The 26,039-nt window shown below is 42.0% G+C and overlaps 2 protein-coding genes across 3 annotated transcripts in view; one reads left to right on the forward strand and one right to left on the reverse strand.

Moving 5' to 3' along the window:
* Positions 1-15,085, forward strand: part of LOC124049094 (junction-mediating and -regulatory protein-like) — a 72,424-nt gene extending 57,339 nt beyond the window's left edge. Inside the window, exons 3-10 of the mRNA XM_046370439.1 lie at positions 6,312-6,462; positions 7,884-8,053; positions 8,620-8,785; positions 9,094-9,281; positions 9,427-9,510; positions 11,959-12,054; positions 12,163-12,673; positions 12,775-15,085. Coding sequence (XP_046226395.1) covers positions 6,312-6,462; positions 7,884-8,053; positions 8,620-8,785; positions 9,094-9,281; positions 9,427-9,510; positions 11,959-12,054; positions 12,163-12,673; positions 12,775-13,088 — 1,680 coding nt within the window. The 3' untranslated portion in view covers positions 13,089-15,085. The remainder of the gene's footprint in view (positions 1-6,311; positions 6,463-7,883; positions 8,054-8,619; positions 8,786-9,093; positions 9,282-9,426; positions 9,511-11,958; positions 12,055-12,162; positions 12,674-12,774) is intronic.
* A 267-nt stretch (positions 15,086-15,352) lies between these two features.
* Positions 15,353-26,039, reverse strand: part of LOC124049096 (homer protein homolog 1-like) — a 44,353-nt gene continuing 33,666 nt past the window's right edge. For both annotated transcript variants that reach the window (XM_046370440.1, XM_046370441.1), the window contains 5 exons: positions 25,486-25,634; positions 24,099-24,258; positions 21,402-21,512; positions 21,251-21,331; positions 15,353-17,499 (listed from right to left, as the gene is read on the reverse strand). In XM_046370440.1, the coding sequence (XP_046226396.1) occupies positions 17,305-17,499; positions 21,251-21,331; positions 21,402-21,512; positions 24,099-24,258; positions 25,486-25,634 (696 nt within the window). In that variant the 3' untranslated portion in view covers positions 15,353-17,304. The remainder of the gene's footprint in view (positions 17,500-21,250; positions 21,332-21,401; positions 21,513-24,098; positions 24,259-25,485; positions 25,635-26,039) is intronic.

Raw genomic sequence — 26,039 nt, forward strand, 5'->3', positions numbered from 1 at the left:
CTACTCTCTCCCCCATCTATCTACTCTCTCCCCCTCTATCTACTCTCTCCCCCATCTATCTACTCTCTCCCCCCTCTATCTAAGTCTTTCTCTCCCTCTGTCACACACACTCAGCATACAGTTTGTTGGCTGATGTGAACCACTCAGGTCAGGTGTGGCGTGCTGTTGATTACTGAGTGTATGCTTGCCTGCGTGCATGCATGCATGTGGCCTGTGTGTGAGAGAGAGTGAGAGCGCCAATACAGACACATCTGTTTTACATTGAGATATTAACATATGAGTGAGTAGTCTTGCAGTAAGCAAAATTATGTTGAAAAGACGTCTTTCCATTTTCAGTTCTGAATGAAAGTTGAAAATATATATTTTATGGACGTTGAAAACATGTATTTTCAGGATGTTGAAATGAAGTTTGTTTTCAGTTCTGAAGGAAAGTTAAGAAGACATAATTTACAGAAATATGTTTGGGTCATTGATTCTATGACTGAACTTCAACTGCACATACAGTACTAGTCAAAAGTTTGGACACACCTACTCATCAAGGGTTTTCATTATTTTTTTAAATGTTCTACATTGTAGAATAATAGTGAAGACATCAAAACTATGAAATAATATATGGAATCATGTAGTAGCTAAAATAAAGTGTTAACTTCACTAGGTAGGGGGCAGCATTTGGAATTTTAAACTGCCTGCTACTCAGGCCCAGAAGATAGGATATGCACATAATTAGTAGATTTGGATAGAAAACACTCTAAAGTTTCCAAAAATGTTAAAATGATTTCTGTGAATATAACAGAACTGATATGGCAGGCAAAAACCAGAGGAAAATCCAACCAGGAAGTATTATTATTTTGAAAGGCTGTTTTTCCATTGAAAGCCTATCCACCATACAAAGACTTAGGACCCAGTTCACGGTCTCTATGGCTTCCTCTACATGTGGCCAGTCTTTAAGTGTGGTTTCATTCTTTTACTCTGAAAAATGAGGGTGATACAGCACTTTCAATCAGTGGCCAGTGGACATTTCCATTCATCAGCCATGCGCCTGATCGTGAATGTGCCTTTCTTGTTTCTCCTTTCCTATTGACGAAGCTTTTGTCCGGTTGAAATACTATTGATAATTTATGACAAAAACAACCGGAGGATTGATTTTAAACATCGTTTGGCATGTTTCTACTAACTTTTATTGTACTTTTTAAAAACTTTTCTTCTAGAATTAGTGCACGCGCCTTCTGCATTTGGATTACTGGACAAAACGTGCAAACAAAAAGGAGGTTTTTGCTCATAAAGAGGGACATTCTCAAACAAAACTAACATTTATTCTCTAACATGGAGACCTCCAGGTGCACTTTTGAAAACTTCAGACGTCCAGCAATATTTTTTTGGACAGCAGTGGCTACTTCCGTGGTGTCCTCCCATGAACACCATTCTTGCTTAGTGTTTTACATATCGTAGACTCCTCAACAGAGGTGTTAGCATGTTCCAGAGATCTCTGTAAGTCTTTAGCTGACACTATAGGATTCTTCTTAACCTCATTGAGCATTATGCTCTGTGCTCTTGCAGTCATCTTTGCAAGACGGCCACTCCTAGGGAGAGTAGCAACAGTGCTGAACTTTCTCCATTTATAGACATTTTGTCTTACCATGGACTGATGAACATCAAGGCTTTTAGAGATACTTTTGTAACCCTTTCCAGCTTTATGCAAGTCAACAATTCTTATTCGTAGGTCTTCTGGGATCTATTTTGTTTGAGGCATGGTTCACATCAGGCAATGCTTCTTGTGAATAGCAAACTCACATTTTGTGAGTGTTTTTTATAGGGCTACGCAGCTGTAACCAACATCTCTAATCTCGTCTCATTGATTGGACTCCATGTTAGCTGACTCCTGACTCCAATTAGCTTTTGGAGAAGTCATTAGCCTAGGGGTTCACATACTTTTTCCAACCTACACTGTGAATGTTTAAATTAGAGGTCGACCGATTATGATTTTTCAACGATGCCGATTATTGGAGGACCAAAAAGGCCGATACCGATTAATCGACCAATTTTATTTATTTATTTATTTGTAATAATGACAATTACAACAATACTGAATGAACACTTATTTTAACTTAATATAATACATAAATAAAATCAATTTAGCCTCAAGTAAATAATGAAACATGTTCAATTTGGTTTAAATAATGCAAAACAAAGTGTTGGAGAAGAAAGTAAAAGTGCAATATGGGCTATGTAAGAAAGCTACTTTTTGAGTTCCTTGCTCAGAACATGAGAACATATGAAAGCTGGCGGTTCCTTTTAACACGAGTCTTCAATATTGGCAGGTAAGAAGTTTTAGGTTGTAGTTATTATAGGAATTATAGGACTATTTCCCTCTATACCATTTGTATTTCATTAACCTATGACTATTGGATGTTCTTATAGGCACTTTAGTATTGCCAGTGTGACAGTATAGCTTCCGTCCCTCTCCTCGCTCCTCCCTGGGCTCGAACCAGCAACACAACGTCAATTAGCGCACACTAACTAGCTAGCCATTTCACTTTGGTTGCACGAGCCTCATCTCGGGAGTTGATAGGCTTGAAGTCATAAACAGCGCAATGTTTGACGCACAACGAAGAGCTGCTGGCAAAACGCACGAAAGTGCTGTTTGAATGAATGTTTACGCACCTGCTTCTGCCTACCACCGCTCAGTCAGATACTTAGATACTTGTATGCTCAGTCAGATTATATGCAACACAGGACACGCTAGATAATATCTAGTAATTTCATCAACCATGTGTGGTTAACTAGTGATTATGATTGATTGTTTTTTATAAGATACGTTTAATGCTAGCTAGCAACTTACCTTGGCTTACTGCATTCGCATAACAGGCAGTCTCCTTGTGGAGTGCAACGAGAGAGAGGCAGGTCGTTATTGCGTTGGTCTAGTTAACTGTAAGGTTGCAAGATTGGATCCCCCGAGCTGACAAGGTGAAAATCTGTCGTTCTGCCCCTGAACGAGGCAGTTAACCCACCGTTCCTAGGCCGTCATTGAAAATAAGAATGTGTTCTTAACTGACTTGCCTAGTTACATAAAAAAAGGTGTAAAAAAATAAAATAAAAATTAAATCGGCGCCCAAAAATACCAATTTCCGATTGTTATGAAAACTTGAAATCGGCCCCAATTAATCGGCCATTCCGATTAATCGGTCGACCTCTAGTTTAAATTATGTATTCAATATAGACAAGAAACATACAACAATTTGTGTGTTATTAGTTTAACCTGTTGCGACGAGCAATCCCGTATCCGGGATCCTATTTATAGCCTCAAGCTCATTAGTATAACGCAACGTTAACTATTTATGAAAATCAAATGAAATTTAATAAATATATTAGCTCTCAAGCTTAGCCTTTTGTTAACAACACTGTCATCTCAGATTTTCAAAATATGCTTTTGAACCATAGCTAAACAAGCATTTGTGTAAGAGTATTGATAGCCTAGCATAGCATTTAACCTTAGTATTCAGCATGCAACATTTTCACAGAAACAAGAAAAGCATTCAAATAAAAATAATTTACCTCTGAAGAACTTCAGATGTTTTCAATGAGGAGACTCTCAGTTAGATAGCAAATGTTCAGTTTTTACAAAAAGATTATTTGTGTAGGACAAATCGCTCCGTTTTGTTCATCACGTTTCGGTAAAAAAAAAAAACGAAAATTAAGTCATTACAACGCAAACTTTTTTTTCCAAATTAACTCCATAATATCGACAGAAACATGGCAAACGTTGTTTAGAATCAATCCTCAAGGTGTTTTTCACATATCTATCAATGATAAATAATTCGTGGCAGTTTGGTTTCTCCTCTGAAGAAAATGGAACGCGCATGGACCTGGAGATGAGGACATCGGGCGGACACCGGGCGGACACCTGGTAAATGTAGTCTCTTATGGTCAATCTTCCAATGATATGCCTACAAATACGTCACAATGTTGCAGACACCTTGGGGAAACGACAGAAAGTGCAGGCTCATTCCTGGCGCATTCACAGCCATATAAGGAGACATTGGAACACAGGGCATTCAAAATCTGGACCATTTCCTGTATGAAATTTCATCTTGGTTTCGCCTGTAGCATTAGTTCTGGGGCACTCACAGATAATATCTTTTGCGGTTTTGGAAACGTCAGAGTTTTCTCTTTCCAAAGCTGTCAATTACATGTATAGTCGGGCATCTTTTCGTGACAAAATATCTTGTTTAAAACGGTAACGTTTTTTATCCAAAAATTAAAAAAGCGCCCCCTATCTCTAAGAAGTTAAACACACTGTTTGTCTATTGTTGTGACTTAGATGAAGATCAGAAAGTAGCACCAGTGTAAAAGCGGGCGTGGGAGGTTCATGTTAATAGTCCGGGTGGCCATTTGATAAATTGTTCAGCAGTTTTATGGCTTGGGGGTAGATACTGTTAAGGAGCCTTTTGGACCGAGACTTGGCACTCCGGTACCGTTTGCCATGCGATAGCAGAGAGAGCAGTCTACGACTTGGGTGACTGGAGTCTTTGACAATTTTTTGGGCCTTCCTCTGACACCGCCTGGTATATAGGTCCTGGGTGTCAGGAAGCTTGGCCTCGGATGTATTGGGCCGTATGCACTACCCTATGTAGCGCCTTACCGTCAGATACCGAGCAATTGCTATACCAAGTGGTAATGCAACTGGTCAGGATGCTCTCGATGGTGCAGCTGTATAACTTTTAGAGGATCTGAGGACCCTTGCCAAATCTTTTCAGTCTCCTAAGGGGAAAAAGGTGTTGTCGTGCCCTCTTCACAACTGTCTTGGTATGTTTGGACCATGTTAGCTCGTTGGTGATCTGGACACCAAGGAACTTGAAACTCTCATCCTGCTCCACTACAGCCCCGTCGATGTTAATGGGGGCTGTTCGGCCCGCCTTTTCCTGTAGTCCACAATGAGCTCCTTTGTCTTGCTCGCATTGAGGGAGAGGTTGTTGTCCTGGCACCACACAGCCAGGTCTCTGTCCTCCTCCCTATAGGCTGTCTCATCGTTGTCGGTGATCAGGCCTACCACTGTTGTCGTCAGCAAACTAAATTATGGTGTTGGAGTCGTGCTTGGCCGCGCAGTCGTGGGTGAACAGGGAGTACAGGAAGAACTAAGCACGCACCCCTGAGGGGAACTGGTGTTGAGGATCAGCATGTCAGACTTTTTGTTGCCTACCCTCACCACCTGGGGGTGGCCCGTCAGGAAGTCTAGGATCAAGTTGCAGAGGGTGGTGTTTAGTCCCAGGTTCCTTAGTTTAGTGATGAGCTTTGTGGGCACTATGGTGTTGAACGCTGAGCTGTAGTCAATGAGCAGCAGGACAGTTTAATTCAGTAGAGTACAGTTTAGTTCAGTAGAGTACATTAGAGTAAAATAGTGTAGAATACAGTACATTATACTGTACTATACTCTAAGGTACTGTGCTATACTCAACTTTTCTTTCCTGTATTGTGCTGTCCAAACTTATGAAATGTCTATGTTTGGGCCAAATCAAGGCCAGTCCGGATCGGACCAAATCTGAACCAAACATAGACGTCTATGATCGATTCAGATTTGTTCTGGACTGGACCAAAAATCTACATCTGTGGACGTTGAAATCAAGGCTGGTCCATACAGGAGCAAAACAGTGGGCTGTGTGGGGGCTGTTCTTAGGAAATCAGCTACTCTAACTACAATATGTTCCAGCTGCTCTCTAAAACACACAATGAACAGAACAATAATCAACTGTTTTACTAACTCACCCAGGGCGTATCCAGGGCTGGTTAGCTAGCTACAAAGACAGTGTAAAAGACCTTACCCAAGTCACTTCCAAGTAATGAACTAAGCCTCAGAAGTCAGTAACACTTAAGCACTTGGTTGTCGTTGCATCAGTATGTTTGATTAAATGAGGTTGTCTTAACCTTGGAGAACGTCCTACAGTTATCAAAAGTTACAACAAAGGAGGACACTGGGTTTAGTAGTACAGTAACGTAAAGACATGTTCAGTCTTGAAGCTCTATGTCCCTGACTGCTACACCACAGCACAACCTGCTGTTAAAGACTGGTATGACATGAGGCCAGGTGAATTCAGGTACTTTAAATCCTCAATTAATCACTATTTGTAAGGTCTGAATTTCTCAATGTATCCATGTGCGAGAGTTTGACTTTCATTTATTAATCCAATCCCTTTATTTTATCCTGCTGGACCGGCACACCATATTTCCCTCTGGGATAATATATTTATAAATATATCATTGTTTTATGTTGATTTGACCTTTGCGTGACCCCTATTGATATGTGTCCCCTCGGTCAGATCTCCTTGGAGACGGAGCGTCTGGGGCCTCGTCGTGTGGAGGGGCTGAGAAGGGAGGATGAGGAGTGGACGAGGAAGGCTCACGCTGCCGTCCTCTCCATACAGGACCTTACCGTCAAGTTCTTTGAGACCACCGCCAGGGCTCAGAAAGGTACACACATACACACATAAGGTCTTTTCACACTGGCGTTGTTCTTAGCTCCAGGATATCTTAGCTCCAGGCTAGACTGGCCTGTGTTCACATAAATATTTGTTAACCCTGGGCTAAGCTTTAGCCCTGGCTAAGGATTCACACTTGTATATCCAAGCCCTGAGCTAACTGACAAACACAACATGCGACCAACATCTCTGATGCACAACCAATATTATAAGCAATTTATTAACACAATATTTCCTGTTGCTTCTAGCATTTGATTTCCAACAGTGATGCATTGTATAAACATTGTTTCCGATGTCAGTCAGGCAGACAGCAATGTTTCACTTTTGAAATTCTATCTTGCTCCTGTACAGAGAATGCAGTGAATGAACGAGATGTCAACTTTTCTGATCCAGGCGAAATCATGCAACAATATTATTATCATGGATATATGCAATTAAATGTCAATAGAAAAGTTATGAAAACAGAGAGAAATGGATGGTTTGCTGCCCTTCCAGCTGTAGAGTTTGTAGCTTTAGTTGGCTAAGTGAGAAGACCTTAGCCAGCCTGCATAGCAACCATTTTTGTTAGGCATAGCAACCATTGTTTTTGCACTGATTTAAAGTATTTTGATTTTTGTCCTCAGGATTAAATAGTACGAATTTACTTATCAAAATAACCGTCAGAACGCATTACATGCCTCACAAGCATATGTAAATTGAGTGTCGCTTTTGTGATTGGATAGTGATCATTCTAGGTGTTGTTCTTGACACAGTTTCACACTTGCTATTTTGGCACTGTGTTTCTGGGACAAATCCCCCTGAAAAGTTGGTACTAACCCTGCTAACCCAGCAGGACCAGCTAGTTCTGGGCTAAGGTTGGTGCTAGCCCACTTTAGAATGGGCAAGTGTGAACATTCCTATAGAGAAACACACAGAGAAACACATAAACACACACAAACTCTGTACAGACAAACTCCAGAGCCATGTATTATCCAGATGGCAGATCAGCCCCTCAGTCATTCCATAATCTCCAGGCTTTAAACTGCTCTCCCAGAATCCCCAAACTAACCATAACCCAACAATCCACTGGCTCCACACTGACTACAAAGTCTATAACTATTCCCAAACATGTACATAATTTGTTTTTGTCTCCAATTTAGGCAGTACAGACCCCTAGAAATCAGCAGATAGCCCTCTAGTGGTGAAAGTAAGAACTGACTAAAATGAACAGAGGAGAATAAGTCAAGGACATATTTTGTAAAAAAAAAATATATATAGAGGCATACTAAGACAAAATAAATGTGACATGGTGTGCAAATGATAACACACACGTGCCTGTTCTGTTCTGTTTAAGCAAATAAACGCCCAAGCTACTAATTTCCCAAGCTATTAATAAGTTTTACAGTAATTGTTATGTTGGTGTGTGTGTTGCAGCGGTGTATGAGCGGATGCGTGTGGACCAGAGGAAGTTTGGCAAGTCGACGTGGGCTGCAGCTGTGGACCGCGTGGAGCGTCTGCAGTACGCCGTCTCCAAGGAAACGCTGCAGTTGATGAGGGCCAAGGAGATCTGCCTGGAGCAGAGAAAACACGGCCTGAAAGAGGAGGTATTACTCCTGTATTACAGTACTACAACTAATACTATTACTATACTACTACTGTTATTATAGTAATAAATAGTCAACTGATGAGGGCCAAGGAGATCTGCCTGAAGCAGATGAAACACGGCCTGAGAAGGGAAGTACTGATAAATCTATACATTTTTCAAGATGCTCAAAGCACATTGTTTTGGGGAATCATGCCTCATCCACCACCAATGTATATCACCTGATGCCACGGCAGCCATTTTACAACAGATATCTCACCACACATCAGGTACACCAGGGATGGGCAAGTGGCGGTAGCCCCCCTTCTGAAGGCCCTCAGATTAATAAAACAAAAAAAACTCAGTCGGGTCTCAAATTACTGTTGCAGTTAGAATAGTAGAATAACCAAGGTGCAATTTCGAAATGCCCATGTGTGGACGCAGACCCGCCAGAAACTGCAGCCCTTCATGATGAGTTCAGATTTCTTGTGGCCCCCACTCCCATCAAAGTTGTCAATCCCTGACGTACACAATACTCTGACTCTCTCTCTGTCTGTGTTTCTGACCATCTATGTCTGTTTGTCTCAGATGCAGAGCCTGCAGGAGGGAGAGGATGCCATGCAGCGGTTGGACCAGATGGAGGCGCTGTACTATGAGCTCCAGCTGCAGCTCTATGACATCCAGGCTGAGGTGCTGCGCTGTGAGGAACTGCTGCTCAACGCCCAGCTCACCAGCCTCCGCAGACAGATCACTGGTAATACTATGCACTTTATACCTGTTACTTCTAAGTAACATTCAGACTAGGAACTGCTGCTCAACGCCCAACTCACCAGCCTCCCCAGACTACTATACATCTATACCTGTTACTTCTAAGTAACATTCAGCCTAGGAACTGCTACTCAACGCCCAACTCACCAGCCTCCCCAGACTACTATACATCTATACCTGTTACTGTTAATGAACCACTAGACCTGTTCTAACTGCTCAGTTCCAGAGCCTCTGTAGAAACACTACTAGTGAGGTTATCTAACAGTGTACCTCTCTGTGCCCTTCCCTCCCCAGAGCGGCAGGACGAGGTAGTGTACTATGATGCGTATGAGAGTCCTGATGCCATGCGGAGGGTAGAGGACCCCTCGGCCTCTCTTCCCCCTCTCAGAGACAAGCTCAGCCAGCTGCAGCAGAGGACCAGACAGCTAGAGGCACGCAGGGGACGCATCACCGCCAAGAAGGCCTACCTTAAAACCAAAAAGGTAATAATCCAGCAATCACACGCTTAGCTCTGGACTTACTAACACATGAAAGCCACGAAAGCCTACCTCGAAAACAACAATATGTAGAAAAGTAAAACCAATACTTTCGATCCTCCTGTAATGTGTCTTGTTTATCTGTAACCAGGAGATCTGTATCATCAACCACAACCAGAAGATACAGCAACGCCAAGGTAGTAAGGATGACCAGACCCATCTAGCACTTCAACAGGTACAGTGACATGTTTCGTTAGTGTTTGTGTTGATTCTAGAGGTCGACCGATTATGATTTTTCAACGCCAATACCGATTTATTGGAAGTCCAAAAAAGCCAATTGTCACGCCTTGGTCATTGTATTTTGTGTTTTTGTTATATGTTTGGGTAGGCCAGGGTGTGACACGGGTTTATATGTTGTGTTTCGTATTGGGGTTTTATTAGCATTGGGATTGTGTATGATTAGGGGTGTGTCTAGTTAGGCTTGGCTGCCTGAGGCGGTTCTCAATTGGAGTCAGGTGCTTATCGTTGTCTCTGATTGGGAACCATATTTAGGTAGCCTGAGTTCGCTTTGTATTTTGTGGGTGTTTGTTCCTGTCTCTGTGTTGTAGTCACCAGATAGGCTGTAATTAGTTTCACGTTCCGTTCTGTTGTTTTTGTATTTAGTATTCAGTTGTTTCATGTACCGCGATTTATTTTCATTAAAGTCATGAGTAACCTACACGCTGCATTTCGGTCCAACTTTCCTTCTTCAACAGACGAACGCCGTTACACCAATAATGATTAATCGGACGATTTTTATATATATATTTGTAATAATGACAATTACAACAATACTAAATGAACACTTTTATATAACTTAATATAATACATAAATAAAATCAATTTAGTCTCAAATAAATAATGAAACATGTTCAATTTGGTTTAAATAATGCAAAAACACAGTGTGGAGAAGAAAGTAAAAGTGCAATATGTGCCATGTAAAAAAGCTAACATTTAAGTTCCTTGCTCAGAACATGAGAACATATGAAGGCTGGTGGTTCCTTTTAACATGAGATTTCAATAGTCCCAGGTAAGAAGTTTTAGGTTTTAGTTATTAAAGGAATTATGACTGTTTATCTCTATGCCATTTGTATTTCATATACCTTTGACTATTGGATGTTCTAATAGGCACTTTAGTATTGCCAGCCTAATCTCGGGAGTTGATAGGCTTGATAAATTGATAAGTCATAAACAGAGCTGTGCTTCATGCATTGCTAAGAGCTGCTGGCAAGTGCAGTAAAATGCTGTTTGAATAAATGCTTACGAGCCTGCTGCTGCCTATCACCGCTCAGTCAGACTGCGCCATCAAATATCAAATCATAGACTTAATTATAAAAAACACACAGAAATACGATCCCTAGGTCATTATTAATATGGTCAAATCCATAAAGTATTATTTCAAAAACAAAATGTTTATTCTTTCAGTGAAATATGGAACCGTTCCATATTTTATCTAACGGGTGGCATACATTAGTCTAAATATTACTGTTATGTTGCGTAACCTTCAATGTTATGTCATAATGATGTAAAATTCTGGCAAATTAATTATGGCCTTTGTTAGGAAGAAATAGTCTTCACACAGTTCGCAACGAGCCAGGAGGCCCAAACTGTTGCATATACCCTGACTCTGCTTACACTGAACGCAAGAGAAGTGACAACATTTCCCTAGTTAATATGGCCTGCTAACATTCATTTATTTTAACTAAATATGCAGGTTTAAAAATATATATATACTTCTATGTATTGGTTTTAAGAAAGGCATTGATGTTTATGGTTAGGTACATTTGTGCAACGAATGTGCTTTTTTTGCGAATGCGCTTTTGTTAAATCATCACCCGTTTGGCGAAGTTGAAGTAATCTGTGATTCGATGATAAATTAACAGGCACCGCATTGATTATATGCAACACAGGACAAGCTAGTTAACCTAGTAATATCATCAACCATGTGTAGTTAACTAGTGATTATGTGAAGATTTTTATTTTTTATTTTTTATAGTTAGCTAGTTTAATGCTAGCTAACAACTTACCTTGACTCCTTGCAGCCACAGGTCATTTTGATGCTGCACTTGCGTAACAGGTGGTCAGCCTGCCGTAACAGGTGGTCAGCCTGCCGTAACAGGTGGTCAGCCTGCCGTAACAGGTGGTCAGCCTGCCGTAACAGATGGTCAGCCTGCCGTAACAGGTGGTCAGCCTGCCGTAACAGGTGGTCAGCCTGCCGTAACAGGTGGTCAGCCTGCCGTAACAGGTGGTCAGCCTGCCGTAACTGGTGGTCAGCCTGCCGTAACAGGTGGTCAGCCTGCCGTAACAGGTGGTCAGCCTGCCGTAACAGGTGGTCAGCCTGCCGTAACAGGTGGTCAGCCTGCCGTAACTGGTGGTCAGCCTGCCGTAACAGGTGGTCAGCCTGCCGTAACAGGTGGTCAGCCTGCCGTAACTGGTGGTCAGCCTGCCGTAACAGGTGGTCAGCCTGCCACGAAGTCTCCTCGTGGAATGCAATGTAGTCGTCCATAATCAGTGTCCAAAAAGGAAGATTACCGATTGTTATGAAAACTTGAAATTGGCCCTAATTAATCGGCCATGCCTCTAGTTGATTCAGTATTATGGGAATGATGGTGAATAGTTCCTCATCCTGTCTGTTTCTCCATAGCGAGGGGAGGAGCAGGAGGAAGAGGAGGAGAGGAGTAACGCCAGAATGAGTCTGGATAGGTCGAGAACTCTGGACAGACTACGCAGCTTCAAACAGGTGAGAGGACACAGTTACCTCTGAATAACAGTCTAAACATCTCATGTTCAGTACATCTTAGGTTGACGCTGTGTTTAGATGTAACTGTTGGTTCTTTGTCTGTTGCAGCGTTTCCCTGGTCAGGTGACTCTGAAGTCCAGCAGACTGCGTATGTCCCACGGCCACTCCCGGAGGAAAACCTCCACTCCCCTCTCCCCCGCGGGGAGGCCTGAGACCCTGGCTGCCAGTGTCCAAACAGACACTGTTGACCTCCCTGAGCTCTTTGCTCCTCCCTCTGATGCCTGTGGTCATCAGAGTGTCTCTCTACCCCCGCCAGGGGGCGCCACTGGGCCTCTCTCTGCCCCCTCTCTTCCTCCCCTCTCAGCGATTCCCTCCTCTGCCCCTCCACCTCCTCCCCCTCCTCCTCCCCCACCCCCTCCCTCCTTAGATGACCTCTCCAGTGAGGGAGTTGAGTGGGCTCATCCCACTAGCCCAGTCCGGCAATCCAAGGCTGGGTCAGATTCAGAGCCTCTCCCCCTGGCTCCTTTCTCCCCACGTTTCTTTGACAGCAGTCAGCTGCAGACAGCCAGAAAGAAACTGAAGAAGACAGCCATGCTGGACTCCTCACAATGGAGGAGAGGTCAGACATGACAACATACTGTTACCTGGATTTTAAAGGAATATATCAAAATCATAAGTTGACTAGATTTTTAACATTGTTCCATTCTCCCATCTCTCCAGCGAGTTCTCCCATGGACGAGGTCCTGAACTCCCTGAAGAGAGGCAGCTTCCACCTGCGTAAGGCTGAGCTGAGAGTCCTAGCCCCTGACCCAGACGATGACGAGAGCAACAACATCCTGGCCCAGATCCGGCAGGGTGTCCGGTTGAAGAAGGTGCGGACGCGGCCGGAACAGCAGCACACCAAGGGCTTGTTCCCCCATTCTGCCGACGCTCTGACCCGCTCCATCCATGAAGCCCTGAGACGCATCAAGGAGGCTTCGCCTGAGTCTGAGTCTGAGGACGAAGGCCTGCCCTGCACCGACTGGGAGAACTAGATACAAGATACACACACACAACGGCACCGACTGGGACTCTGACCTTTGACCTCAGCCACTACCATCTACTATTTCTGGCTCTACATTGACAGACTGAAAGCTGAGTAGAGATGTTAACTATTTCTTACTATTTCTTCTGGTCTTTGTAATGGACCACTAGCCTTAGCTCCTGGTTTTCTGTGTTGTGCTGACTCCTCACGCTCTATATAGTCAAGCACTTTGAGAACCTAGTATGAAAGTCACTATGTAAAAGTAATTCCTTCACTCGATTCCTTCTTTGTCCTGGACCAAGCGGGGGAATAAGGCTCCTTGTCAGTGCACCGACTGGAGAGCTAGGGTTCTGGGATCCCTTTATATAGAATTAACTATGAGGTTGGAGAGGTTAGGTTGCTGGGGTGAGTTGGTTTTCCGTTTGACAGGATTGAGTGTTTTCTTTAATGTTAATTCAACCCCCCATAGAATAAAATGTGTTATTGTTTGGCTGGAACAAAATGCCTGCACTCACACCGTCCAGTCCTCTGCGGGTGAGCGTGGCAACCCCTGGTGTCGAGAAGTCATGATATTTTTCTCTGTAAAACCAGTGCCCTTTAAAGTCAGCTCATCTGTCCAGCTCTACAAAGACAGGTGTCATTCATTCCATACTCCAGATTCATATTCCATCATGACACGTGTTTCTGTTGATGGTTTTTAAAGTGTGCTTTTACATTCTTTTTAAGGAGTTTTTTCACTGCTTTATTTTCACTGTTATTGTTTTTCATGAGTCCACTATTACCGTGGAGTCGCTTCACGTTATCTACACCTGATTATTTTATCTGTTTTATCTAAGAGCTGTCAAAACTGAAACTATTTCTATAGGAACAATCTCTGTTTACTGTAATGAATAATGCACTGAGTATGAAGGACATGTTGAAGAGAAAATGATGTACTGTTTGGAACTGAAGGACTGTGTGTACAACTGCTGTCCAAGTTGACATTTGGCCAGGTCAAAGTTGGTAGTACTGTATTTTTCCGGTCTTGAAAAACGCTCAGATAGAAATGTATGGTGCAGAACTGATATGATTGTCGTTCATGTAGAACAGGGACCTTGTCAGCTCTATTCATTATATTTCTATCTGTGTTTACCTCACTGAATCCACCAGTGGTATGGTACTGGTAACTAACCACAGTGAGTCAGTAGGCTGAGCATATGGGGCTCATTCTTCATGCTGTGTCTTCATGGCAAGTGGTTAAAACCCAATCATGTGACTTTCTGCAGCGTCCGCATATCTCTGACTGGGTCTCTAGTCTGAAGTGGCTTCTTCTCCTTTATCTGCACTGAATCTATAAACGGTGTGTAGGTGACAGCAACACAGTATATTGACTCAGAGGAATTCGCATTTCACTGTCCAGATTTTATTTTAGTGCAGATGGAGAGAAGTTTAGGAGTGTAGAGGCAGACATTTTAGTTATATTGAGATGCCCCCTTCCTGTCCATATACAGTACAAACCTGTCTATTGGAAAATCACTTTCATTTTTGTCAGTTTTCTTCATTGTATTTGGGATCTTTATGTATTTTGTTTATTTTATACATGATTTGTAAAATCTTTTGTATTATTCATTTCCGTCTCTTCTGTCTTTAGCTAACACTACAGTTTGACCTATAACCTTTGACTTGTATGACCTTATGCATGTGGCTGGCCTGGTCTGATTTAAAGATGAGTCCGTCACAAGATAAGTGCAATATTATTATATTAAACTGAAATGTAATATATAATGTAATGTACATCCTGAAAATACATTGGCATGCTTAAAAACATCCTAAGTATTTATTGAGTAAAACACTTCATGATTTAAGAAATGGAGTAAGAATTTATAAAGCAATACCATACAAAATGTAAATGTGCTTAAATGTTTTCTTTTGCCTTTTACTCTCATCTTACTGTTATTGCATTCCTAACTGCTTTATATATCCCAGTTATATTTTTCCCTTCAAAATAAAACCAAGTCCCGAAATGTATTCCTGTCCTGTTCTTTGACTTATCACAGAGCCATTAGAACTCAACTCAGCCTTTGGCCAAACCAGACAGCATTTTGTTGGGTCTAGTACATCATGCACATCCACATGAGGTCAACCACAAATGGTATTTCATTAAAAAACAGCCAAACAATCCCCTTTAAGGCAGTGAGTGGATGTGATGTTATACAAGAAGCATCAGGACAGGAACTGAAGTGAGTGCAGATTAGAGAAAATTAGGAACATTCAGATAGCGAAAAATGACAACACTTCATTTTTTTTTTTTTTTTTACATTTTACTATAAACTCAATTACAATTGTTTAAGCATGTGGTATAATCATTTAAAATTATTACTCAAACATGATTCCCTTTCAAATAGTACAGATCATAATTGAAAACGCCAACCAGCCCAGAAACCACATTCAAATCTCTCAAAGATACCAGAACCAACAAGCCCTTAAATAGTGTTCTTCAGGTATACATATAGTTTTATTTTTTATACATTATCACAGATTTTTGGCAAAATAGTAAACCCGACAAAAGTTCCGTAGTTAGCTACCATTGATGCATCTTTGTACCAAAGGCAATGTCAGCAAAATTCATATTCTGTACAGGAAAACATTTGGCAAAAGGAAATAATGTCTCTGCAAACCACACATGCTATGCACAAGGGTCTCTGTAAATCCATTTCCTTTTTAAGTAGTTCAAAAATATTGCCCGTTTTTTTTTTTACACCAAAAAAATAAATAATAATAAATCTACCTTGACACCCACATACCAGACATGAAAATCATTAAGTTAAAACAAAAATTTGTTTCATAAAATTCTCAATCTGGTTATAATATATCTGGAATAATAAATTAAGGGAAAACATAGGAACCAATCAATCACTGCACTTCAAGTTGTAACAGAAACAAGGAGGGGGAAAATAAAGAAAAATAGTTTTGGATTGACCCAAACATTCAATTCCATTTTCACAAGTGCACTAGAAATTTGTTATATTAGTATTTGTAATAAAAAAAGTGTATAGAAAGGAAAGACTTGTAGTAACTGCTGAGCCAAACCCCAGCTTCTGGCCTTGGGTTGGCGTTGTTTCCACCTGGTCTCTCCTTACATTTCCCAGAAGAGGAGGAAAATACCTGAAAGCGAGACTGAAATGTGTATTTTTACTCTTGACGCTCTCTCTTTATATTGCTCATTTAGTATAGAAGGTTGTCCCAGATCGGTCCTCAATCTTGGACAAGATGCCACATTCTTCTTTAATCTCCATGGAAATGTTGTGATAGGAGGACATTAGGAGCATTTAAAAACAAGGTCACTGGGAGGTCATCTGTCTGACCTCTGACCCTTAGTCCTAGCCCAGTGTTAGATGGGGCCTCGGAGCAAACGGCCGTAGAGTCCAGTGAAACGCTGTAAGGATCCGTGAGTACAACTGTCTACATTTCCATGACCTCATCTAATCGGACTGTCCATTTGGCTGACAATGATATCTCCATAGTAACCAGAGCAATAATAGTACTGTAGTAATAACTGAATAATAAAGTGGTATATGCAGAATAGTTAGAAAACAGACCTGAACCCATGACGGACAACAGCAAAGATTAAACAAAAACATCCACCAGCAACTGAACTTTGCACCAAATAAATATAGAAAATGAGGGCTTCCTATTTCTGTTAATAGTGTCTGTAATGGAAGGAAAACCCAAAGTAAAATAACCCACCATGTTCAACATCCTCTCCTATGGAATGCTAGCCAGACTTGGCAAAAAAAAGCAGAGGGAAAATAGATATTTGAGCAGCTTGTAGTCTGTAATGTGTAAAGAACATCCCACAGGGAGAGCAAAGAGATGGAAGGCAGGGCCCAAGCAAAGCCTCGACAGGACCTCTGAAGTGTGTGTGTGTGTGTGTGTATAAAGTGTGTGAGTATGTTCATATAGTATACAGGTGTACCAGCAATATGTAGTGAACATTAGCCAAAACTAGAGAATCCAAGCGAGCAAGTCTATCTATTTACAATTATGTTCAAGCATGTGGCATAATCAACACATGCTTGATTATGTGCATGTTAGTGAAGAATAATGACTGTGTATGTACTAATAACAGTGTGTGAATATTTTCATACAGTGCCCTCGTGCACTACAATTCATTCTCCAGTCACTATGTTATTATGGTGGCGATGGTGCTCCACTTGGGGGCTCTGTCGTAGCACTTCTCGTCTCTTCTAGCTGCTGCTGTCCTCGATGAGTCTGGCTAGGCTGTCTCGGAGCTCTGTCAGCTCAAAGATCTTCCCGTCCAGCAGCTCCAGCAGGGACCGCAGACTCTTCCTGAAGGCCTCACTCTCTAGCTGACTGCCCTCCAGATGCAGCTCCAACTCCCCCAGCTGGGCCTCCAAAGTCTGGTTCCTCTCCTCAGTCTCCTGGGGGTGGGGTAGAGGAGGGGGGGGTGTTGTGTTAACGTGTGCACACAGCAAACATACTAATACAGTGTCTTTAAAAAATATTCATACCCCTTGGAATCTTCACATTTTATTGTGTTAAAAAGTGTGATTAAAAAAGTCCTGTGTGACTCAAATGGTAGAAAGCATGGTGCTTGCAAAATCATGGTTGTGGGTTGGATTCCCATGGGGACCAGTACAAATAACAAATGTATTCACTCACTACTATGTCGCTCTGGATAAGACGTTCTAAGACGTTCTAAGACGTTTGGGGGGGGGGGGTCCTAAACTAACATATGGAATTGTTTTCAAATGGTCGTACTATGGATAATTTGATTTCGAATTGTAGGACCCCTTTAAGTATCAATTACTTGGTCAAATATAGATTTTCTAAAGCCCATTGAAACGCATTGACTAACATTCATAAATGGCAAAAAGTACAACCAAAAATGAAATCATAAGAAACAAGGTTAAAGTGTCTGTCCTAGCATTATTATTCTTAATTTTTTTAAATCAAGCTGCCGGAAGTATTTTTGGGGCTGCAGATATTTTGCCTGCACTGCAAAGGGCTATATCAGTCCATTAATACAGGACTATTGAAGGCCCATTGCACAATCTTTATTTTTATTCAAAGATATCCAGTACCAGTCAAAAGTTTGAACACACCTACTCATTCAAGTACTACTCACTCATTTTTCTTTATTTTGACTATTTTCTACATTGTATAAAAATAGTGATGACATCAAAACTATGAAATAACACATATGGAATCATGTAGTAACCAAAAAAAAAGTGTTGAAGAAATCAAAATATATTATATAATTGAGATTCTTCAAAGCAGCCACCCTTTACCTTGTTGACAGCTTAGCACACTCTTGGCATTCTCTCAACCAGCTTCATGAGGTAGTCACCTGGAATGCATTTCACTTAACAGGTGTGCCTTGTTAAAAGTTAAATAGTGAATATTTCTTTCTTCATGCATTTGAGCCAATCAGTTCTGTTGTGACAAGTAGGGGTGGCATACAGAAGATAGCCCTATTTGGTAAAAGACGAGGTCCATATTATGGCAAGAACAGCTCAAATAAGCAAAGAGAAATGACAGTCCATCATTACTTTAAGACATGAAGGTCAGTCAAAGCGGGACATTTCAAGAACTTTGAATGTTTCTTCAAGTGCAGTCGCAAAAACCATCCAGCGCTATGATGAAACTGGCTCTCATGAGGACCGCCACAGGAAAGGAAGACCCAGAGGTAGCTCTGCTGCAGAGGATAAATTCATTAGAGTTAACTGCACCTCAGATTGCAGCCCAAATAAATGTGTCACACAGTTCTAGTAACAGACACATCTCAACATCAACTGTTCAGAGGAGACTGTGTGAATCAGGCCTTCATGGTCAAATTGCTGCAAAGAAACCACTACTAAAGGACACCAATAAGAAGAGACTTGCTTGGGCCAAGAAACACGACCAATGGACATTAGACCGGTGTAAATCTGTCCTTTGGTCTGATAAGTCCAAATTTGAGATTTTTGGTTCCAACCGCAGTGTCTTTGTGAGATGCAGAGTAGGTGAACAAAAGATCTCTGCATGTGTGGATCCCACCGTGAAGCATGGAGGAGGTGGTGCGATGGTGTGGGGGTGTTTTTGCTGGTGCCACTGTTCGTGATTTATTTAGAATTCAAGGCTCACTTAACCAGCATGGCTCCCACAGCATTCTGCAGAGATACACCATCCCATTTAGTTTGCACTTAGTGGGACTATCATTTGTTTTTCAACAGGACAGTGACCCACCACACCTCCAGGCTGTGTGAGGGCTATGTGACCAAGAAGGACAGTGATGAGTGCTGCATCAGATGACCTGGCCTCCACAATCACCTGACCTCAACCCAATTGAGATGGTTTGACTTTCAAGCACAGGTGCCTCAATTCAATACTGTAAGGTCCCTCAATTCAACACTTGACTGAGGGACCTTACATATGTTGTATGGGGTACAGGGAAAGAGGTAGTCATTCAAAAATCATGTCAAGCCCTATTATTTCACACAGAGAGAGTCCATGTAACTTACTTGATTTTTACTCCTTTACGAAATTAGACTTTCCTGATCAAAATGGCTTAAAAACCTGTTGGGGATAGGGCTGTCTACTGCCCCCGCTGGAGTAATTGCGTGCCCATAGTAAACATTTTTTTTTTGTCAAAAGTTGCTAATATATGCAAATAAAAAATATTATTGAATAGAAAACACTAAAGCTTCTAAAACCGTTTAAATTATGTCTGTATGTAAAGCAGAACTCTCAGGGCAGTCATTCTCCCAAACTCTCGTCATCAGAAAAGTTGGCCCAACTTTGACGTCATCGCCCCCACCCTTCCCAAGCACTTACAGGTCTGGGAACAGTCTCTTTGTCTTCAGCGCGATGTCTGCTTCCAATGGGGCTTCTCATTGTGAGAATCGCGCACTCACGAGAGTTTTGGCGGGCCAAAACCAAACAGGTCGCTCTCATGCGTGCTCTGCTCCGGTCCTGTCTTTTTTCCAAGATCGATTATACAATGCATGCGTTTCTGTTCGTCCTCACGATTGCTGTACACCTTTATAACATGTTAAAGCTTGATTATGAACTTAGTTTGACAAGTTTAGTCGACATATAATATGTAAGTTCGACGTTTTGGTGCGCATCCACTTGACTTTTGGCTACATTTCAACCAAAATGTGTCGTGTTTGAGAACCGAAAGACACAGACTGCAAAACTAAACGCTGTTTTTGGTAAGTACAATTCCTTCCAGGTCTTCTGATGGAAGAACAGCAAAGGTAAGGGAATATTTATGTGGTAAATTTGGGTTTCTGTGGACTCCAAGATAGAGGAGCCATAATGCTACTTTTTGGAGCGCTGACTCATAGTATAGCCTAGTGAACGAAACCTGTAACGTTAAAAATAAATGTAACACAGTGATTGCATTCAGAATAAGTGTATCTAACTATATATATGTAGAACATGTATATTTAGTCAAAGTTTATGATGTGTATTCCTTGTTAGCTGACGTTATCTGCCGGAGCTATCGTCATTTCTCAGGACATTTGAGTAGCATTTCGTTTTTCTGAACGATGCATCATTGTAAACAGAGATTTGTGGATATATATATTTCTTTTAATCCTGCGTTTGTTGATTGCATATTTTTTTCAACTTGGCTATGCAAATTAACAGTGTCTTCGGTGGTGGTTTGACATAAATATGTGCTATGTTTTTGCCGTAAAACATTTTAGAAATCTGACTTGCTGGGTAGATAAACAAGGTGTTTATCTTTCATTTGAGCCATTGGACTTGTTAATGTGTGGAGGTTAAATATTTTTAGGAATATTTTTGCAGGGGGGTGTTCCCAAATTGGAACCCTAGTCCCCTTCTGGTTAATACTTATGCAATGACTATACTTAAGTAATCAAATTTGTATAAATCTTAAACATAGTTTCTTCCACTTTGTCATTATAATATTTTGAGTAGATTGCTGACAAAAAAGACAATTAGAATAATTGTAATCCCACTTTGTAACACAATAAATGTGAAGACATCCAAAGGGTCTGAATACTATTGCAAGGCCCTGTATAGACAAACCACACACCCACACTTATAAACACAAACACACACAAACCAACAAACACAAACGTACACACTGCAGTGAAAACAGATGTCTGAGGCCCAGTGTCATGTGCAGTGCAATACAGTAGTGTTGTTCATTAGTCTCACCTGTAGTTTATGTGTTAGCGATTCCTTCAGAGTCTGGAACTCATTAGCACTCTCCACTTCCTCTTTCAACCTCTCTAGTTCCTGCAGGGAGGGAAAATATACAATCACAGGGCTCACATGTACACCCCCCCCCACACACACACACACACACCTCCTCCTTGGCCTTTAATGCTGATTCCAGTTCTTCTATCGTCTGGTTCAGCTCAGTCTTCTGGGATTTGATGACTGGCGTCTGACCACTAACACACTCCAGCTCTGTCACCTGAGGACATACATAGTGTCGGTAATCATATCGTTTTTATGTTCTTTGTGTAACCATTCTGATCTGTTTGTGTCGTCTCTCTCTAGTATCCCTTTATAAAGTCAGTCAGTCTTACCCGTTTGTGTAGTCTCCTCTCTAGTATCCCTTTATAAAGTCAGTCAGTCTTACCCGTTTGTGTAGTCTCTCTCTAGTATCCCTTTATAAAGTCAGTCAGTCTTACCCGTTTGTGTAGTCTCTCTCTAGTATCCCTTTATAAAGTCAGTCTTACCCGTTTGTGTAGTCTCTCTAGTATCCCTTTATAAAGTCAGTCAGTCTTACCCGTTTGTGTAGTCTCTCTCTAGTATCCCTTTATAAAGTCAGTCAGTCTTACCCGTTTGTGTAGTCTCTCTCTAGTATCCCTTTATAAAGTCAGTCAGTCTTACCCGTTTGTGTAGTCTCTCTCTAGTATCCCTTTATAAAGTCAGTCAGTCTTACCCGTTTGTGTAGTCTCTCTCTAGTATCCCTTTATAAAGTCAGTCTTACCAGTTTGTGTAGTCTCTCTCCAGTTTCCCTTTATAAAGTCAGTCAGTCTTACCCGTTTGTGTAGTCTCTCTCTAGTTTCCCTTTATAAAGTCAGTCAGTCTTACCCGTTTGTGTAGTCTCTCTCCAGTTTCCCTTTATAAAGTCAGTCAGTCTTACCCGTTTGTGTAGTCTCTCTCTAGTTTCCCTTTATAAAGTCAGTCAGTCTTACCCGTTTGTGTAGTCTCTCTCCAGTTTCCCTTTATAAAGTCAGTCTTACCAGTTTGTGTCGTCTCTCTCTAGTATCCCTTTATAAAGTCAGTCAGTCTTACCCGTTTGTGTAGTCTCTCTCTAGTATCCCTTTATAAAGTCAGTCAGTCTTACCCGTTTGTGTAGTCTCTCTCTAGTATCCCTTTATAAAGTCAGTCAGTCTTACCCGTTTGTGTAGTCTCTCTCTAGTATCCCTTTATAAAGTCAGTCTTACCCGTTTGTGTAGTCTCTCTAGTATCCCTTTATAAAGTCAGTCAGTCTTACCCGTTTGTGTAGTCTCTCTCTAGTATCCCTTTATAAAGTCAGTCTTACCCGTTTGTGTAGTCTCTCTCTAGTATCCCTTTATAAAGTCAGTCTTACCCGTTTGTGTAGTCTCTCTCTAGTTTCCCTTTATAAAGTCAGTCAGTCTTACCCGTTTGTGTAGTCTCTCTCCAGTTTCCCTTTATAAAGTCAGTCTTACCAGTTTGTGTCGTCTCTCTCTAGTATCCCTTTATAAAGTCAGTCAGTCTTACCCGTTTGTGTAGTCTCCTCTCTAGTATCCCTTTATAAAGTCAGTCAGTCTTACCCGTTTGTGTAGTCTCTCTCCAGTTTCCCTTTATAAAGTCAGTCTTACCCGTTTGTGTAGTCTCTCTCCAGTTCCCCTTTATAATGTCAGTCAGTCTTACCCGTTTGTGTAGTCTCTCTCTATTATCCCTTTATAAAGTCAGTCTTACCTGTTTGTGTAGTCTCTCTCCAGTATCCCTTTATAAAGTCAGTCTTACCCATTTGTGTAGTCTCTCTCTAGTATCCCTTTATGAAGTCAGTCTTACCCGTTTGTGTAGTCTCTCTCTAGCATCCCTTTATAAAGTCAGTCTTACCCGTTTGTATAGTCTCTCTCTCGTATCCCTTTATAAAGTCAGGCTTACCCGTTTGTGTAGTCTCTCTCTAGTATCCCTTTATAAAGTCAGTCTTACCCATTTGTGTAGTCTCTCTCTAGTATCCCTTTATAAAGTCAGTCTTACCCGTTTGTGTAGTCTCTCTCTAGTATCCCTTTATAAAGTCAGTCTTACCCGTTTGTGTAGTCTCTCTCTAGTATCCCTTTATAAAGTCAGTCTTACCCGTTTGTGTAGTCTCTCTCCAGTAAACCTTTATAAAGTCAGTCTTACCCGTTTGTGTAGTCTCTCTCTAGTATCCCTTTATAAAGTCAGTCTTACCCATTTGTGTAGTCTCTCTCTAGTATCCCTTTATAAAGTCAGTCTTACCCGTTTGTGTAGTCTCTCTCTAGTATCCCTTTATAAAGTCAGTCTTTACCCGTTTGTGTAGTCTCTCTCTAGTATCCCTTTATAAAGTCAGTCTTACCCGTTTGTGTAGTCTCTCTCTAGTATCCCTTTATAAAGTCAGTCTTACCCGTTTGTGTAGTCTCTCTCTAGTATCCCTTTATAAAGTCAGTCTTACCCGTTTGTGTAGTCTCTCTCCAGTATCCCTTTATAAAGTCAGTCTTACCCGTTTGTGTAGTCTCTCTCTAGTATCCCTTTATAAAGTCAGTCTTACCCATTTGTGTAGTCTCTCTCTAGTATCCCTTTATAAAGTCAGTCTTACCCGTTTGTGTAGTCTCTCTCTAGTATCCCTTTATAAAGTCAGTCTTACCCGTTTGTGTAGTCTCTCTCTAGTATCCCTTTATAAAGTCAGTCTTACCCGTTTGTGTAGTCTCTCTCTAGTATCCCTTTATAAAGTCAGTCTTACCCGTTTGTGTAGTCTCTCTCTAGTATCCCTTTATAAAGTCAGTCTTACCCGTTTGTGTAGTCTCTCTCTAGTATCCCTTTATAAAGTCAGTCTTACCCGTTTGTGTAGTCTCTCAGCCTCCTCCTGGTAAGCAGCCAGTTGTTGTTTCCACTGTTTGACGTTGGCTGTGGACTCCAGCAGAGCTGCTGTCAGCTTGGCATTGTTGCCCTTCAGGGCTGCCAGCTCGGCCTCCCAGTGCTTGTTAATACTGGACGAACTGGAGACAGACAGACACTTGAGCAGAGTTTCAGTGACCATGACCCAGACCCAGTGTATTGAGACACATGACAAGACCAACTGACCCAGACTGCTTTTTTGTGGTCACGACTGGTCTTAAGACTGCAAGATCAAGACTCCATCTCTGATATAACCTCAATCATTGTTTTCCTGAGTTTATTGCAAAAAATAACAATACTGTCATTTGACTAAAGACTATGAACCATTCCAGCACCAATGTACAAATACATGTTCATCTTCATGTTCATCAGCATTACTGACCTCAGAGGCCAGAGTGGAGCTCATGTGGGAACCGTGTATGGTGAATACGAAGGGGTGGGGGAGTGAAATACATTTTCCATTTATTTAGTCATTAATAATTCAAATCAGCACTACACAGTGTTTTGATATAATGCTTAACTGCTGTCCAGGGTTCTGGGATCACATGAATAAGAGATGGATGACTCGACACATCCAGGTGCGAGCAGACCACGCACACGCGGTGCTGCTGCTGTGCAAATGTCCTTTTAAATAAGAGGTCCCAGTGAACAGCTAAACCCCACCAATACCAGACTAAACATGGGAACACAGTGGAGGACTGTGGATGTTCAGCTTGTAAAAGGGAATATGAGATTTAAGGAAGGAATTGGAAGATAGTTTTGTATCAATTGGTATTATCTTACCATTTCCAAAGAGAACTGAATGTGCTCATTTATTCAGCCTTCGCCCGCTGACCGACCATGCCTTCGCCCGCTGACCGACCATGCCTTCGCCCGCTGACCGACCATGCCTTCGCCCGCTGACCGACCATGCCTTCGCCCGCTGACCGACCATGCCTTCGCCCGCTGACCGACCATGCCTTCGCCCGCTGACCGACCATGCCTTCGCCCGCTGACCGACCATGCCTTCGCCCGCTGACCGACCATGCCTTCGCCCACTGACCGACCATGCCTTGCCCACTGACCGACCATGCCTTGCCCACTGACCGACCATGCCTTGCCCACTGACCGACCATGCCTTGCCCACTTGACCGACCATGCCTTGCCCACTGACCGACCATGCCTTGCCCACTGACCGACCATGCCTTGCCCACTGACCAACCATGCCTTGCCCACTGACCAACCATGCCTTCGCCCACTGACCAACCATGCCTTCGCCCACTGAGGTGAACTATCTCTTTGTGCTTAACACCCTACTCCAGCCCCTGGCTTCAGAGTCTTGTTCTTACCTGTGGGAGAAGGGCAGTTGGTTCTGAGACGGCTCGGGACGGGGCTCGGGTGGGTGCTGCGGCATTTCAGGGGTGGTGACCCTCTCGTCATCAGTGCCGTTGATGCTCTCCGGGGTCAAAGGTGACTGCAGGTCACCAGTGGCTGACTCCTGGCATGATGTAAACAATAAGGTTAAAGGAACAGAAATACAGTTGAACTGTATGTTCTCAACTGCTGAGTAAATAAAATACTGATGTAATGTGGAGAGAATACCTGCACAATGAGTTACACTCCACAGAAAGTGATGTTTCAAGTGAGTTTTTGTTTCTCTCAAGTGAGTAGGCCTATGTGTTTTCAAGTGAGCTTGTTGTTTTCTCACTTGAAAAAAGAAACATTGCTTTATGGGAGCATAGCTGACACTGGGAGATCAGAGTTCATCTGAGACTGAGAAGGGATTCATTAATCTGTGTGTTAATCTGATATTAGGATGGGGGAGAGAGGGAGAAGTTGGTTAATCCATGGAGGGCAGGGTTCTCCCCAAAGAGTGGAACAGTGCCATTCAACACCTCAATAC

The sequence above is a fragment of the Oncorhynchus gorbuscha genome, linkage group LG11, assembly GCF_021184085.1.
Source record: "Oncorhynchus gorbuscha isolate QuinsamMale2020 ecotype Even-year linkage group LG11, OgorEven_v1.0, whole genome shotgun sequence".
NCBI lineage: Eukaryota > Metazoa > Chordata > Actinopteri > Salmoniformes > Salmonidae > Oncorhynchus > Oncorhynchus gorbuscha.